General features: G+C 45.2%; 5 protein-coding genes across 5 annotated transcripts; all 5 read right to left on the bottom strand.

Annotated features, from left to right (window-relative positions):
- Nucleotides 1-37: 37 nt before the first annotated feature.
- LOC124313719 (collagen alpha-1(III) chain-like) lies at nt 38-1828 on the bottom strand. Its single transcript, XM_046778532.1, has 3 exons — nt 1764-1828; nt 712-1690; nt 38-645 (listed from the first exon to the last, which is right to left on the bottom strand). The coding sequence occupies exons 1-3, from the start codon at nt 1773-1775 to the stop codon at nt 212-214; spliced, it is 1425 nt and encodes a 474-aa protein (XP_046634488.1). The 5' UTR covers nt 1776-1828; the 3' UTR covers nt 38-211.
- A 1235-nt stretch (nt 1829-3063) lies between these two features.
- On the bottom strand, nt 3064-4854 carry LOC124313718 (collagen alpha-1(X) chain-like). Its single transcript, XM_046778531.1, has 3 exons — nt 4790-4854; nt 3738-4716; nt 3064-3671 (listed from the first exon to the last, which is right to left on the bottom strand). The coding sequence occupies exons 1-3, from the start codon at nt 4799-4801 to the stop codon at nt 3238-3240; spliced, it is 1425 nt and encodes a 474-aa protein (XP_046634487.1). The 5' UTR covers nt 4802-4854; the 3' UTR covers nt 3064-3237.
- A 1235-nt stretch (nt 4855-6089) lies between these two features.
- On the bottom strand, nt 6090-7880 carry LOC124313790 (collagen alpha-1(X) chain-like). Its single transcript, XM_046778599.1, has 3 exons — nt 7816-7880; nt 6764-7742; nt 6090-6697 (listed from the first exon to the last, which is right to left on the bottom strand). The coding sequence occupies exons 1-3, from the start codon at nt 7825-7827 to the stop codon at nt 6264-6266; spliced, it is 1425 nt and encodes a 474-aa protein (XP_046634555.1). The 5' UTR covers nt 7828-7880; the 3' UTR covers nt 6090-6263.
- A 1245-nt stretch (nt 7881-9125) lies between these two features.
- LOC124313791 (collagen alpha-1(X) chain-like) lies at nt 9126-10907 on the bottom strand. Its single transcript, XM_046778600.1, has 3 exons — nt 10843-10907; nt 9791-10769; nt 9126-9724 (listed from the first exon to the last, which is right to left on the bottom strand). The coding sequence occupies exons 1-3, from the start codon at nt 10852-10854 to the stop codon at nt 9291-9293; spliced, it is 1425 nt and encodes a 474-aa protein (XP_046634556.1). The 5' UTR covers nt 10855-10907; the 3' UTR covers nt 9126-9290.
- A 1244-nt stretch (nt 10908-12151) lies between these two features.
- Nucleotides 12152-13822, bottom strand: LOC124313807 (collagen alpha-2(VIII) chain-like). Its single transcript, XM_046778616.1, has 2 exons — nt 12820-13822; nt 12152-12753 (listed from the first exon to the last, which is right to left on the bottom strand). Exons 1-2 carry the CDS (start codon nt 13820-13822, stop codon nt 12650-12652), a joined length of 1107 nt encoding a protein of 368 aa, XP_046634572.1. The 3' UTR covers nt 12152-12649.
- Between the last annotated feature and the right edge of the window lie 282 nt (nt 13823-14104).

The following is a 14104-nucleotide window of genomic DNA, read 5'->3' as shown; positions in this document are numbered from 1 at the left end:
TATTAAAAAATCCCACTTAACTGATTTTTCAGATACAAACAGTGAATCTCTGTTATTTATTGTCATTTATTTACATCTTGTGTGAAATCATAACGCAAGTCTAAAAATATAAATTACACAAGATCCTTCTCAAAGTGAATTGTGAATGAAATATGAGTCAATAAGGTAATACAATTTTTAGAATAAAATTCTCGTTATGATAGGGTGATGTTTAACCATAGCTTGGTGCTGGGGGCTCGTAAATGGGCTGTTGATAGATGGGAGCTGGTGCCGGATAAGCTGGAGCTGGGTAAGCCGGGGCCGGTGCTTCGTAAGTCTGGCCTGGAGAACCGGCAGGTCCTGCTGGTCCAGCGGGACCTGGATAACCAGGGGATCCTGGTTTACCTTGAGGTCCGACGGGTCCAACAGGTCCAAGAGGACCAGCTGGTCCAGGGCCACCTGGGTAACCTGGACTGCCTGGTTTGCCTTGTGGGCCGACTGGGCCGAGAGGTCCTACTGGACCAACTGGTCCTGGACCACCAGGGTATCCAGGAGCACCGGGTTTACCTAGTGGGCCAACGGGGCCTGGGCCGCCAGGGTAACCAGGAGTTCCGGCAGGGCCGGGAAGACCATCTTTACCGGGCTTACCTGGTTGGCCAGGTGCACCTATCAAGAAATTATAAATTTAAATTTAAACACATTTACAAAAATTATTTGTGTGGTTAATTTTACCAGTGTATCCAGGAGCTCCGGGCTTTCCATCTTTGCCTGGGTATCCAGGGCCGCCAGGGAGACCATCCTTGCCAGGAGCGCCATTGTAGCCAGGGGATCCAGCAGGTCCAACGGGACCAGGTGGACCAGGGATCTTGCTAGGTGCGCCGGGGTATCCATCTTTGCCTGGGGCTCCAGCATAACCAGGAGTTCCAGCGTCTCCCTTAGGTCCGGGACCTCCAGGATAACCATTGGTGCCCGGTTTGCCAGGAGCTCCTTGAAGTCCAGCAGGGCCAACTGGGCCAACGAGTCCGGGACCACCAGGGTAACCAGGAGCTCCGTCTTTGCCCGGGTAGCCAGGTGCACCTGGTGGGCCTGGGATCTTGGATGGGATAGTGTAACCTGGTGGGCCAGCTTCACCTTTAGGTCCTGCAGGTCCGGGAGCTCCATTGTAACCGTCTTTGCCGGGAAGTCCAGGGCCTCCAGGTAAACCAGGTGCTCCATTGTAACCAGGGGTTCCCTTTTCTCCGTTGTAGCCAGGTTTACCAGGTGCTCCGGGAGCTCCATTGTAGCCTGGTGTTCCTTTTTCTCCAGGATAGCCAGGTGAACCAGGTTTGCCAGCAGGGCCTTGAGGTCCGGGTCCTCCAGAGTAGCCAGGAGCTCCTGGAGCCCCAGCATCTCCCTTATATCCAGCAGGTCCTGGAGGTCCAGGTGGGCCGGGTGGTCCAGGGATAACTTGAGGTTGTGAGTAGCTAGAACCTCCGTAGGCACCACCGTCAGATGATCCAGGTGGGCCTGGTGGGCCTGGTGGTCCCTTCAACCATGGAAGGTATTCATAGAAACTTTCCCACTGTTTCTGTATTTCGTACGTTGCTCCTGACCCATGAGGATTAAGAGTGGCCCACTGTTCCTTTGTAATAGAGACGGTTTCGCCTGCAGCTGGTGGTTGTCCGTATTGGGGTGCAGCCAATACGGATGCAAGCACAAGTGAAACAAATGCCTGTGTAGAGGTAGAACATGTTAAGATACGGTTACTTCACTATTACTAATTATTCTTTTTTCTCGTCACTCACCCAAAGCCACATGTTTGTTTTTTTTTCTATTTTCTACCCGTGTGTGATTTTTAGATATTCTGTCTCTGCAAAAAGAGAAACATGAAGATTTAAAATAAATTAAAAGTTATATATTGGTTCTGTTGTATGTAAAAGAGCAAGTGCTCAGTATTCGCAATTTTTCGAATAAATGGATAGTTTGAAAGATTTTTACCTCTCTCTTTCACGTTCAATGTTCTGAAGCCGTCTGCTCAACACTGAGTTGTACTATGAAAGTTGGTTCCTTATATACTGTGCCGTCGAACCATTTGCTTTTGACGTCAGATGCAGCAAAGCAAAAGTGGGAGGATTTTTTTAGAAGATTGTAAACTCCATTGTGTGACGCACAGTGCTGCCCACTACAAGGCGTTCTCTTTGACGCGCTAGTAGTTTCATTGAACCATACGGCGATTTCTGGAATGTTTACGAAAAGGGAAACCACTGTCTGCCCTGGGGAAGAGAAAGAGAAAAATGTGCTGATGGCTGCGTTTTTTTTTTGTTTCTTACGATTATTGTTTGATCACAAGATATGCAGCACCACTTATAAAAATTTATGGTGTGTTGTTTCATTATAATCAAAATCAGTATTGTTTTTCTGGAAATGGAATGGAATTAAATTTGGTCGGATGTTTGCCGAATATGTCGTTTATAAGATATATATATTAAAGTCATCCTTCAGCATTGCAAATATCATTTTTCCAAAAACATTTCACATGATTTATATGTGTCTTCAAAGGACATCAAATGATCTGAAATTTAAATCAAATTCTGTGAGAAAGAAAGGTTTTGTATTTATGAAACAGCAATTATGACTAATGACTGAAATGAGACAAAGAGAGGTAATTTTTCAATCTAAAAAAATACCGTCTCTCATCTGTGTCAAGTGCTGAAGACCTTTAATATCACAAATAAAATTGACATTATCTTTGTGAATCCGTGTAGAATTAACTATTACACAATAATTATACAATATTTCTATTTATTTGTAATGGGTTGCATTTGTGTTAAAGAAAAACCAAAAATTCTGCCCAAATGTGTTCCCTAAAAAGGTTTCCTTAAAAGTGTATAAAATCATACTAGAGAACTCATTTCAATTACATGTAAAGGTCATTATCGATATGTGAATCAGTTTTATTCAATCTCTTTTTAATGAACTCCAACTTCTGGTTGTTCTTCGAAAATTTAAGTTTGTTGATTGATGAACTGCAACAAAGGGAAGAAAAACATACAAAACCATGGAATTTTTATTAAAAAATCCCACTTAACTGATTTTTCAGATACAAACAGTGAATCTCTGTTATTTATTGTCATTTATTTACATCTTGTGTGAAATCATAACGCAAGTCTAAAAATATAAATTACACAAGATCCTTCTCAAAGTGAATTGTGAATGAAATATGAGTCAATAAGGTAATACAATTTTTAGAATAAAATTCTCGTTATGATAGGGTGATGTTTAACCATAGCTTGGTGCTGGGGGCTCGTAAATGGGCTGTTGATAGATGGGAGCTGGTGCCGGATAAGCTGGAGCTGGGTAAGCCGGGGCCGGTGCTTCGTAAGTCTGGCCTGGAGAACCGGCAGGTCCTGCTGGTCCAGCGGGACCTGGATAACCAGGGGATCCTGGTTTACCTTGAGGTCCGACGGGTCCAACAGGTCCAAGAGGACCAGCTGGTCCAGGGCCACCTGGGTAACCTGGACTGCCTGGTTTGCCTTGTGGGCCGACTGGGCCGAGAGGTCCTACTGGACCAACTGGTCCTGGACCACCAGGGTATCCAGGAGCACCGGGTTTACCTAGTGGGCCAACGGGGCCTGGGCCGCCAGGGTAACCAGGAGTTCCGGCAGGGCCGGGAAGACCATCTTTACCGGGCTTACCTGGTTGGCCAGGTGCACCTATCAAGAAATTATAAATTTAAATTTAAACACATTTACAAAAATTATTTGTGTGGTTAATTTTACCAGTGTATCCAGGAGCTCCGGGCTTTCCATCTTTGCCTGGGTATCCAGGGCCGCCAGGGAGACCATCCTTGCCAGGAGCGCCATTGTAGCCAGGGGATCCAGCAGGTCCAACGGGACCAGGTGGACCAGGGATCTTGCTAGGTGCGCCGGGGTATCCATCTTTGCCTGGGGCTCCAGCATAACCAGGAGTTCCAGCGTCTCCCTTAGGTCCGGGACCTCCAGGATAACCATTGGTGCCCGGTTTGCCAGGAGCTCCTTGAAGTCCAGCAGGGCCAACTGGGCCAACGGGTCCGGGACCACCAGGGTAACCAGGAGCTCCGTCTTTGCCCGGGTAGCCAGGTGCACCTGGTGGGCCTGGGATCTTGGATGGGATAGTGTAACCTGGTGGGCCAGCTTCACCTTTAGGTCCTGCAGGTCCGGGAGCTCCATTGTAACCGTCTTTGCCGGGAAGTCCAGGGCCTCCAGGTAAACCAGGTGCTCCATTGTAACCAGGGGTTCCCTTTTCTCCGTTGTAGCCAGGTTTACCAGGTGCTCCGGGAGCTCCATTGTAGCCTGGTGTTCCTTTTTCTCCAGGATAGCCAGGTGAACCAGGTTTGCCAGCAGGGCCTTGAGGTCCGGGTCCTCCAGAGTAGCCAGGAGCTCCTGGAGCCCCAGCATCTCCCTTATATCCAGCAGGTCCTGGAGGTCCAGGTGGGCCGGGTGGTCCAGGGATAACTTGAGGTTGTGAGTAGCTAGAACCTCCGTAGGCACCACCGTCAGATGATCCAGGTGGGCCTGGTGGGCCTGGTGGTCCCTTCAACCATGGAAGGTATTCATAGAAACTTTCCCACTGTTTCTGTATTTCGTACGTTGCTCCTGACCCATGAGGATTAAGAGTGGCCCACTGTTCCTTTGTAATAGAGACGGTTTCGCCTGCAGCTGGTGGTTGTCCGTATTGGGGTGCAGCCAATACGGATGCAAGCACAAGTGAAACAAATGCCTGTGTAGAGGTAGAACATGTTAAGATACGGTTACTTCACTATTACTAATTATTCTTTTTTCTCGTCACTCACCCAAAGCCACATGTTTGTTTTTTTTTCTATTTTCTACCCGTGTGTGATTTTTAGATATTCTGTCTCTGCAAAAAGAGAAACATGAAGATTTAAAATAAATTAAAAGTTATATATTGGTTCTGTTGTATGTAAAAGAGCAAGTGCTCAGTATTCGCAATTTTTCGAATAAATGGATAGTTTGAAAGATTTTTACCTCTCTCTTTCACGTTCAATGTTCTGAAGCCGTCTGCTCAACACTGAGTTGTACTATGAAAGTTGGTTCCTTATATACTGTGCCGTCGAACCATTTGCTTTTGACGTCAGATGCAGCAAAGCAAAAGTGGGAGGATTTTTTTAGAAGATTGTAAACTCCATTGTGTGACGCACAGTGCTGCCCACTACAAGGCGTTCTCTTTGACGCGCTAGTAGTTTCATTGAACCATACGGCGATTTCTGGAATGTTTACGAAAAGGGAAACCACTGTCTGCCCTGGGGAAGAGAAAGAGAAAAATGTGCTGATGGCTGCGTTTTTTTTTTGTTTCTTACGATTATTGTTTGATCACAAGATATGCAGCACCACTTATAAAAATTTATGGTGTGTTGTTTCATTATAATCAAAATCAGTATTGTTTTTCTGGAAATGGAATGGAATTAAATTTGGTCGGATGTTTGCCGAATATGTCGTTTATAAGATATATATATTAAAGTCATCCTTCAGCATTGCAAATATCATTTTTCCAAAAACATTTCACATGATTTATATGTGTCTTCAAAGGACATCAAATGATCTGAAATTTAAATCAAATTCTGTGAGAAAGAAAGGTTTTGTATTTATGAAACAGCAATTATGACTAATGACTGAAATGAGACAAAGAGAGGTAATTTTTCAATCTAAAAAAATACCGTCTCTCATCTGTGTCAAGTGCTGAAGACCTTTAATATCACAAATAAAATTGACATTATCTTTGTGAATCCGTGTAGAATTAACTATTACACAATAATTATACAATATTTCTATTTATTTGTAATGGGTTGCATTTGTGTTAAAGAAAAACCAAAAATTCTGCCCAAATGTGTTCCCTAAAAAGGTTTCCTTAAAAGTGTATAAAATCATACTAGAGAACTCATTTCAATTACATGTAAAGGTCATTATCGATATGTGAATCAGTTTTATTCAATCTCTTTTTAATGAACTCCAACTTCTGGTTGTTCTTCGAAAATTTAAGTTTGTTGATTGATGAACTGCAACAAAGGGAAGAAAAACATACAAAACCATGGAATTTTTATTAAAAAATCCCACTTAACTGATTTTTCAGATACAAACAGTGAATCTCTGTTATTTATTGTCATTTATTTACATCTTGTGTGAAATCATAACGCAAGTCTAAAAATATAAATTACACAAGATCCTTCTCAAAGTGAATTGTGAATGAAATATGAGTCAATAAGGTAATACAATTTTTAGAATAAAATTCTCGTTATGATAGGGTGATGTTTAACCATAGCTTGGTGCTGGGGGCTCGTAAATGGGCTGTTGATAGATGGGAGCTGGTGCCGGATAAGCTGGAGCTGGGTAAGCCGGGGCCGGTGCTTCGTAAGTCTGGCCTGGAGAACCGGCAGGTCCTGCTGGTCCAGCGGGACCTGGATAACCAGGGGATCCTGGTTTACCTTGAGGTCCGACGGGTCCAACAGGTCCAAGAGGACCAGCTGGTCCAGGGCCACCTGGGTAACCTGGACTGCCTGGTTTGCCTTGTGGGCCGACTGGGCCGAGAGGTCCTACTGGACCAACTGGTCCTGGACCACCAGGGTATCCAGGAGCACCGGGTTTACCTAGTGGGCCAACGGGGCCTGGGCCGCCAGGGTAACCAGGAGTTCCGGCAGGGCCGGGAAGACCATCTTTACCGGGCTTACCTGGTTGGCCAGGTGCACCTATCAAGAAATTATAAATTTAAATTTAAACACATTTACAAAAATTATTTGTGTGGTTAATTTTACCAGTGTATCCAGGAGCTCCGGGCTTTCCATCTTTGCCTGGGTATCCAGGGCCGCCAGGGAGACCATCCTTGCCAGGAGCGCCATTGTAGCCAGGGGATCCAGCAGGTCCAACGGGACCAGGTGGACCAGGGATCTTGCTAGGTGCGCCGGGGTATCCATCTTTGCCTGGGGCTCCAGCATAACCAGGAGTTCCAGCGTCTCCCTTAGGTCCGGGACCTCCAGGATAACCATTGGTGCCCGGTTTGCCAGGAGCTCCTTGAAGTCCAGCAGGGCCAACTGGGCCAACGGGTCCGGGACCACCAGGGTAACCAGGAGCTCCGTCTTTGCCCGGGTAGCCAGGTGCACCTGGTGGGCCTGGGATCTTGGATGGGATAGTGTAACCTGGTGGGCCAGCTTCACCTTTAGGTCCTGCAGGTCCGGGAGCTCCATTGTAACCGTCTTTGCCGGGAAGTCCAGGGCCTCCAGGTAAACCAGGTGCTCCATTGTAACCAGGGGTTCCCTTTTCTCCGTTGTAGCCAGGTTTACCAGGTGCTCCGGGAGCTCCATTGTAGCCTGGTGTTCCTTTTTCTCCAGGATAGCCAGGTGAACCAGGTTTGCCAGCAGGGCCTTGAGGTCCGGGTCCTCCAGAGTAGCCAGGAGCTCCTGGAGCCCCAGCATCTCCCTTATATCCAGCAGGTCCTGGAGGTCCAGGTGGGCCGGGTGGTCCAGGGATAACTTGAGGTTGTGAGTAGCTAGAACCTCCGTAGGCACCACCGTCAGATGATCCAGGTGGGCCTGGTGGGCCTGGTGGTCCCTTCAACCATGGAAGGTATTCATAGAAACTTTCCCACTGTTTCTGTATTTCGTACGTTGCTCCTGACCCATGAGGATTAAGAGTGGCCCACTGTTCCTTTGTAATAGAGACGGTTTCGCCTGCAGCTGGTGGTTGTCCGTATTGGGGTGCAGCCAATACGGATGCAAGCACAAGTGAAACAAATGCCTGTGTAGAGGTAGAACATGTTAAGATACGGTTACTTCACTATTACTAATTATTCTTTTTTCTCGTCACTCACCCAAAGCCACATGTTTGTTTTTTTTTCTATTTTCTACCCGTGTGTGATTTTTAGATATTCTGTCTCTGCAAAAAGAGAAACATGAAGATTTAAAATAAATTAAAAGTTATATATTGGTTCTGTTGTATGTAAAAGAGCAAGTGCTCAGTATTCGCAATTTTTCGAATAAATGGATAGTTTGAAAGATTTTTACCTCTCTCTTTCACGTTCAATGTTCTGAAGCCGTCTGCTCAACACTGAGTCTTACTATGAAAGTTGGTTCCTTATATACTGTGCCGTCGAACCATTTGCTTTTGACGTCAGATGCAGCAAAGCAAAAGTGGGAGGATTTTTTTAGAAGATTGTAAACTCCATTGTGTGACGCACAGTGCTGCCCACTACAAGGCGTTCTCTTTGACGCGCTAGTAGTTTCATTGAACCATACGGCGATTTCTGGAATGTTTACGAAAAGGGAAACCACTGTCTGCCCTGGGGAAGAGAAAGAGAAAAATGTGCTGATGGCTGCGTTTTTTTTTTTGTTTCTTACGATTATTGTTTGATCACAAGATATGCAGCACCACTTATAAAAATTTATGGTGTGTTGTTTCATTATAATCAAAATCAGTATTGTTTTTCTGGAAATGGAATGGAATTAAATTTGGTCGGATGTTTGCCGAATATGTCGTTTATAAGATATATATATTAAAGTCATCCTTCAGCATTGCAAATATCATTTTTCCAAAAACATTTCACATGATTTATATGTGTCTTCAAAGGACATCAAATGATCTGAAATTTAAATCAAATTCTGTGAGAAAGAAAGGTTTTGTATTTATGAAACAGCAATTATGACTAATGACTGAAATGAGACAAAGAGAGGTAATTTTTCAATCTAAAAAAATACCGTCTCTCATCTGTGTCAAGTGCTGAAGACCTTTAATATCACAAATAAAATTGACATTATCTTTGTGAATCCGTGTAGAATTAACTATTACACAATAATTATGCAATATTTCTATTTATTTGTAATGGGTTGCATTTGTGTTAAAGAAAAACCAAAAATTCTGCCCAAATGTGTTCCCTAAAAAGGTTTCCTTAAAAGTGTATAAAATCATACTAGAGAACTCATTTCAATTACATGTAAAGGTCATTATCGATATGTGAATCAGTTTTATTCAATCTCTTTTTAATGAACTCCAACTTCTGGTTGTTCTTCGAAAATTTAAGTTTGTTGATTGATGAACTGCAACAAAGGGAAGAAAAACATACAAAACCATGGAATTTTTATTAAAAAATCCCACTTAACTGATTTTTCAGATACAAACAGTGAATCTCTGTTATTTATTGTCATTTATTTACATCTTGTGTGAAATCATAACGCAAGTCTAAAAATATAAATTACACAAGATCCTTCTCAAAGTGAATTGTGAATGAAATACGAGTCAATAAGGTAATACAATTTTTAGAATAAAATTCTCGTTATGATAGGGTGATGTTTAACCATAGCTTGGTGCTGGGGGCTCGTAAATGGGCTGTTGATAGATGGGAGCTGGTGCCGGATAAGCTGGAGCTGGGTAAGCCGGGGCCGGTGCTTCGTAAGTCTGGCCTGGAGAACCGGCAGGTCCTGCTGGTCCAGCGGGACCTGGATAACCAGGGGATCCTGGTTTACCTTGAGGTCCGACGGGTCCAACAGGTCCAAGAGGACCAGCTGGTCCAGGGCCACCTGGGTAACCTGGACTGCCTGGTTTGCCTTGTGGGCCGACTGGGCCGAGAGGTCCTACTGGACCAACTGGTCCTGGACCACCAGGGTATCCAGGAGCACCGGGTTTACCTAGTGGGCCAACGGGGCCTGGGCCGCCAGGGTAACCAGGAGTTCCGGTAGGGCCGGGAAGACCATCTTTACCGGGCTTACCTGGTTGGCCAGGTGCACCTATCAAGAAATTATAAATTTAAATTTAAACACATTTACAAAAATTATTTGTGTGGTTAATTTTACCAGTGTATCCAGGAGCTCCGGGCTTTCCATCTTTGCCTGGGTATCCAGGGCCGCCAGGGAGACCATCCTTGCCAGGAGCGCCATTGTAGCCAGGGGATCCAGCAGGTCCAACGGGACCAGGTGGACCAGGGATCTTGCTAGGTGCGCCGGGGTATCCATCTTTGCCTGGGGCTCCAGCATAACCAGGAGTTCCAGCGTCTCCCTTAGGTCCGGGACCTCCAGGATAACCATTGGTGCCCGGTTTGCCAGGAGCTCCTTGAAGTCCAGCAGGGCCAACTGGGCCAACGGGTCCGGGACCACCAGGGTAACCAGGAGCTCCGTCTTTGCCCGGGTAGCCAGGTGCACCTGGTGGGCCTGGGATCTTGGATGGGATAGTGTAACCTGGTGGGCCAGCTTCACCTTTAGGTCCTGCAGGTCCGGGAGCTCCATTGTAACCGTCTTTGCCGGGAAGTCCAGGGCCTCCAGGTAAACCAGGTGCTCCATTGTAACCAGGGGTTCCCTTTTCTCCGTTGTAGCCAGGTTTACCAGGTGCTCCGGGAGCTCCATTGTAGCCTGGTGTTCCTTTTTCTCCAGGATAGCCAGGTGAACCAGGTTTGCCAGCAGGGCCTTGAGGTCCGGGTCCTCCAGAGTAGCCAGGAGCTCCTGGAGCCCCAGCATCTCCCTTATATCCAGCAGGTCCTGGAGGTCCAGGTGGGCCGGGTGGTCCAGGGATAACTTGAGGTTGTGAGTAGCTAGAACCTCCGTAGGCACCACCGTCAGATGATCCAGGTGGGCCTGGTGGGCCTGGTGGTCCCTTCAACCATGGAAGGTATTCATAGAAACTTTCCCACTGTTTCTGTATTTCGTACGTTGCTCCTGACCCATGAGGATTAAGAGTGGCCCACTGTTCCTTTGTAATAGAGACGGTTTCGCCTGCAGCTGGTGGTTGTCCGTATTGGGGTGCAGCCAATACGGATGCAAGCACAAGTGAAACAAATGCCTGTGTAGAGGTAGAACATGTTAAGATACGGTTACTTCACTATTACTAATTATTCTTTTTTCTCGTCACTCACCCAAAGCCACATGTTTGTTTTTTTTTCTATTTTCTACCCGTGTGTGATTTTTAGATATTCTGTCTCTGCAAAAAGAGAAACATGAAGATTTAAAATAAATTAAAAGTTATATATTGGTTCTGTTGTATGTAAAAGAGCAAGTGCTCAGTATTCGCAATTTTTCGAATAAATGGATAGTTTGAAAGATTTTTACCTCTCTCTTTCACGTTCAATGTTCTGAAGCCGTCTGCTCAACACTGAGTTGTACTATGAAAGTTGGTTCCTTATATACTGTGCCGTCGAACCATTTGCTTTTGACGTCAGATGCAGCAAAGCAAAAGTGGGAGGATTTTTTTAGAAGATTGTAAACTCCATTGTGTGACGCACAGTGCTGCCCACTACAAGGCGTTCTCTTTGACGCGCTAGTAGTTTCATTGAACCATACGGCGATTTCTGGAATGTTTACGAAAAGGGAAACCACTGTCTGCCCTGGGGAAGAGAAAGAGAAAAATGTGCTGATGGCTGCGTTTTTTTTTTGTTTCTTACGATTATTGTTTGATCACAAGATATGCAGCACCACTTATAAAAATTTATGGTGTGTTGTTTCATTATAATCAAAATCAGTATTGTTTTTCTGGAAATGGAATGGAATTAAATTTGGTCGGATGTTTGCCGAATATGTCGTTTATAAGATATATATATTAAAGTCATCCTTCAGCATTGCAAATATCATTTTTCCAAAAACATTTCACATGATTTATATGTGTCTTCAAAGGACATCAAATGATCTGAAATTTAAATCAAATTCTGTGAGAAAGAAAGGTTTTGTATTTATGAAACAGCAATTATGACTAATGACTGAAATGAGACAAAGAGAGGTAATTTTTCAATCTAAAAAAATACCGTCTCTCATCTGTGTCAAGTGCTGAAGACCTTTAATATCACAAATAAAATTGACATTATCTTTGTGAATCCGTGTAGAATTAACTATTACACAATAATTATGCAATATTTCTATTTATTTGTAATGGGTTGCATTTGTGTTAAAGAAAAACCAAAAATTCTGCCCAAATGTGTTCCCTAAAAAGGTTTCCTTAAAAGTGTATAAAATCATACTAGAGAACTCATTTCAATTACATGTAAAGGTCATTATCGATATGTGAATCAGTTTTATTCAATCTCTTTTTAATGAACTCCAACTTCTGGTTGTTCTTCGAAAATTTAAGTTTGTTGATTGATGAACTGCAACAAAGGGAAGAAAAACATACAAAACCATGGAATTTTTATTAAAAAATCCCACTTAACTGATTTTTCAGATACAAACAGTGAATCTCTGTTATTTATTGTCATTTATTTACATCTTGTGTGAAATCATAACGCAAGTCTAAAAATATAAATTACACAAGATCCTTCTCAAAGTGAATTGTGAATGAAATACGAGTCAATAAGGTAATACAATTTTTAGAATAAAATTCTCGTTATGATAGGGTGATGTTTAACCATAGCTTGGTGCTGGGGGCTCGTAAATGGGCTGTTGATAGATGGGAGCTGGTGCCGGATAAGCTGGAGCTGGGTAAGCCGGGGCCGGTGCTTCGTAAGTCTGGCCTGGAGAACCGGCAGGTCCTGCTGGTCCAGCGGGACCTGGATAACCAGGGGATCCTGGTTTACCTTGAGGTCCGACGGGTCCAACAGGTCCAAGAGGACCAGCTGGTCCAGGGCCACCTGGGTAACCTGGACTGCCTGGTTTGCCTTGTGGGCCGACTGGGCCGAGAGGTCCTACTGGACCAACTGGTCCTGTGACCACCAAGGGTATCCAGGAGCACCGGGTTTACCTAGTGGGCCAACGGGGCCTGGGCCGCCAGGGTAAACCAGGAGTTCCGGTAGGGCCGGGAAGACCATCTTTACCGGGCTTACCTGGTTGGCCAGGTGCACCTATCAAGAAATTATAAATTTAAATTTAAACACATTTACAAAAATTATTTGTGTGGTTAATTTTACCAGTGTATCCAGGAGCTCCGGGCTTTCCCATCTTTGCCTGGGTATCCAGGGCCGCCAGGGAGACCATCCCTTGCCAGGAGCGCCCATTGTAGCCAGGGGATCCAGCAGGTCCAACGGGACCAGGTGGACCAGGGATCTTGCTAGGTGCGCCGGGGTATCCATCTTTGCCTGGGGCTCCAGCATAACCAGGAGTTCCAGCGTCTCCCTTAGGTCCGGGACCTCCAGGATAACCATTGGTGCCCGGTTTGCCAGGAGCTCCTTGAAGTCCAGCAGGGCCAACTGGGCCAACGGGTCCGGGACCACCAGGGTAACCAGGAGCTCCGTCTTTGCCCGGGTAGCCAGGTGCACCTGGTGGGCCTGGGATCTTGGATGGGATAGTGTAACCTGGTGGGCCAGCTTCACCTTTAGGTCCTGCAGGTCCGGGAGCTCCATTGTAACCGTCTTTGCCGGGAAGTCCAGGGCCTCCAGGTAAACCAGGTGCTCCATTGTAACCAGGGGTTCCCTTTTCTCCGTTGTAGCCAGGTTTACCAGGTGCTCCGGGAGCTCCATTGTAGCCTGGTGTTCCTTTTTCTCCAGGATAGCCAGGTGAACCAGGTTTGCCAGCAGGGCCTTGAGGTCCGGGTCCTCCAGAGTAGCCAGGAGCTCCTGGAGCCCCAGCATCTCCCTTATATCCAGCAGGTCCTGGAGGTCCAGGTGGGCCGGGTGGTCCAGGGATAACTTGAGGTTGTGAGTAGCTAGAACCTCCGTAGGCACCACCGTCAGATGATCCAGGTGGGCCTGGTGGGCCTGGTGGTCCCTTCAACCATGGAAGGTATTCATAGAAACTTTCCCACTGTTTCTGTATTTCGTACGTTGCTCCTGACCCATGAGGATTAAGAGTGGCCCACTGTTCCTTTGTAATAGAGACGGTTTCGCCTGCAGCTGGTGGTTGTCCGTATTGGGGTGCAGGCCAATACGGATGCAAGCACAAGTGAAAACAAATGCCTGTGTAGAGGTAGAACATGTTAAGATACGGTTACTTCACTATTACTAATTATTCTTTTTTCTCGTCACTCACCCAAAGCCACATGTTTGTTTTTTTTTTCTATTTTCTACCCGTGTGTGATTTTTTAGATATTCTGTCTCTGCAAAAAGAGAAACATGAAGATTTAAAATAAATTAAAAGTTATATATTGGTTCTGTTGTATGTAAAAGAGCAAGTGCTCAGTATTCGCAATTTTTCGAATAAATGGATAGTTTGAAAGATTTTTACCTCTCTCTTTCACGTTCAATGTTCTGAAGCCGT

The sequence above is a fragment of the Daphnia pulicaria genome, chromosome 9, assembly GCF_021234035.1.
Source record: "Daphnia pulicaria isolate SC F1-1A chromosome 9, SC_F0-13Bv2, whole genome shotgun sequence".
NCBI classification, from domain to species: domain Eukaryota; kingdom Metazoa; phylum Arthropoda; class Branchiopoda; order Diplostraca; family Daphniidae; genus Daphnia; species Daphnia pulicaria.
Note: the sequence above shows the minus strand (reverse complement) of the source record. Positions and strands in the feature narration are given on the sequence as shown.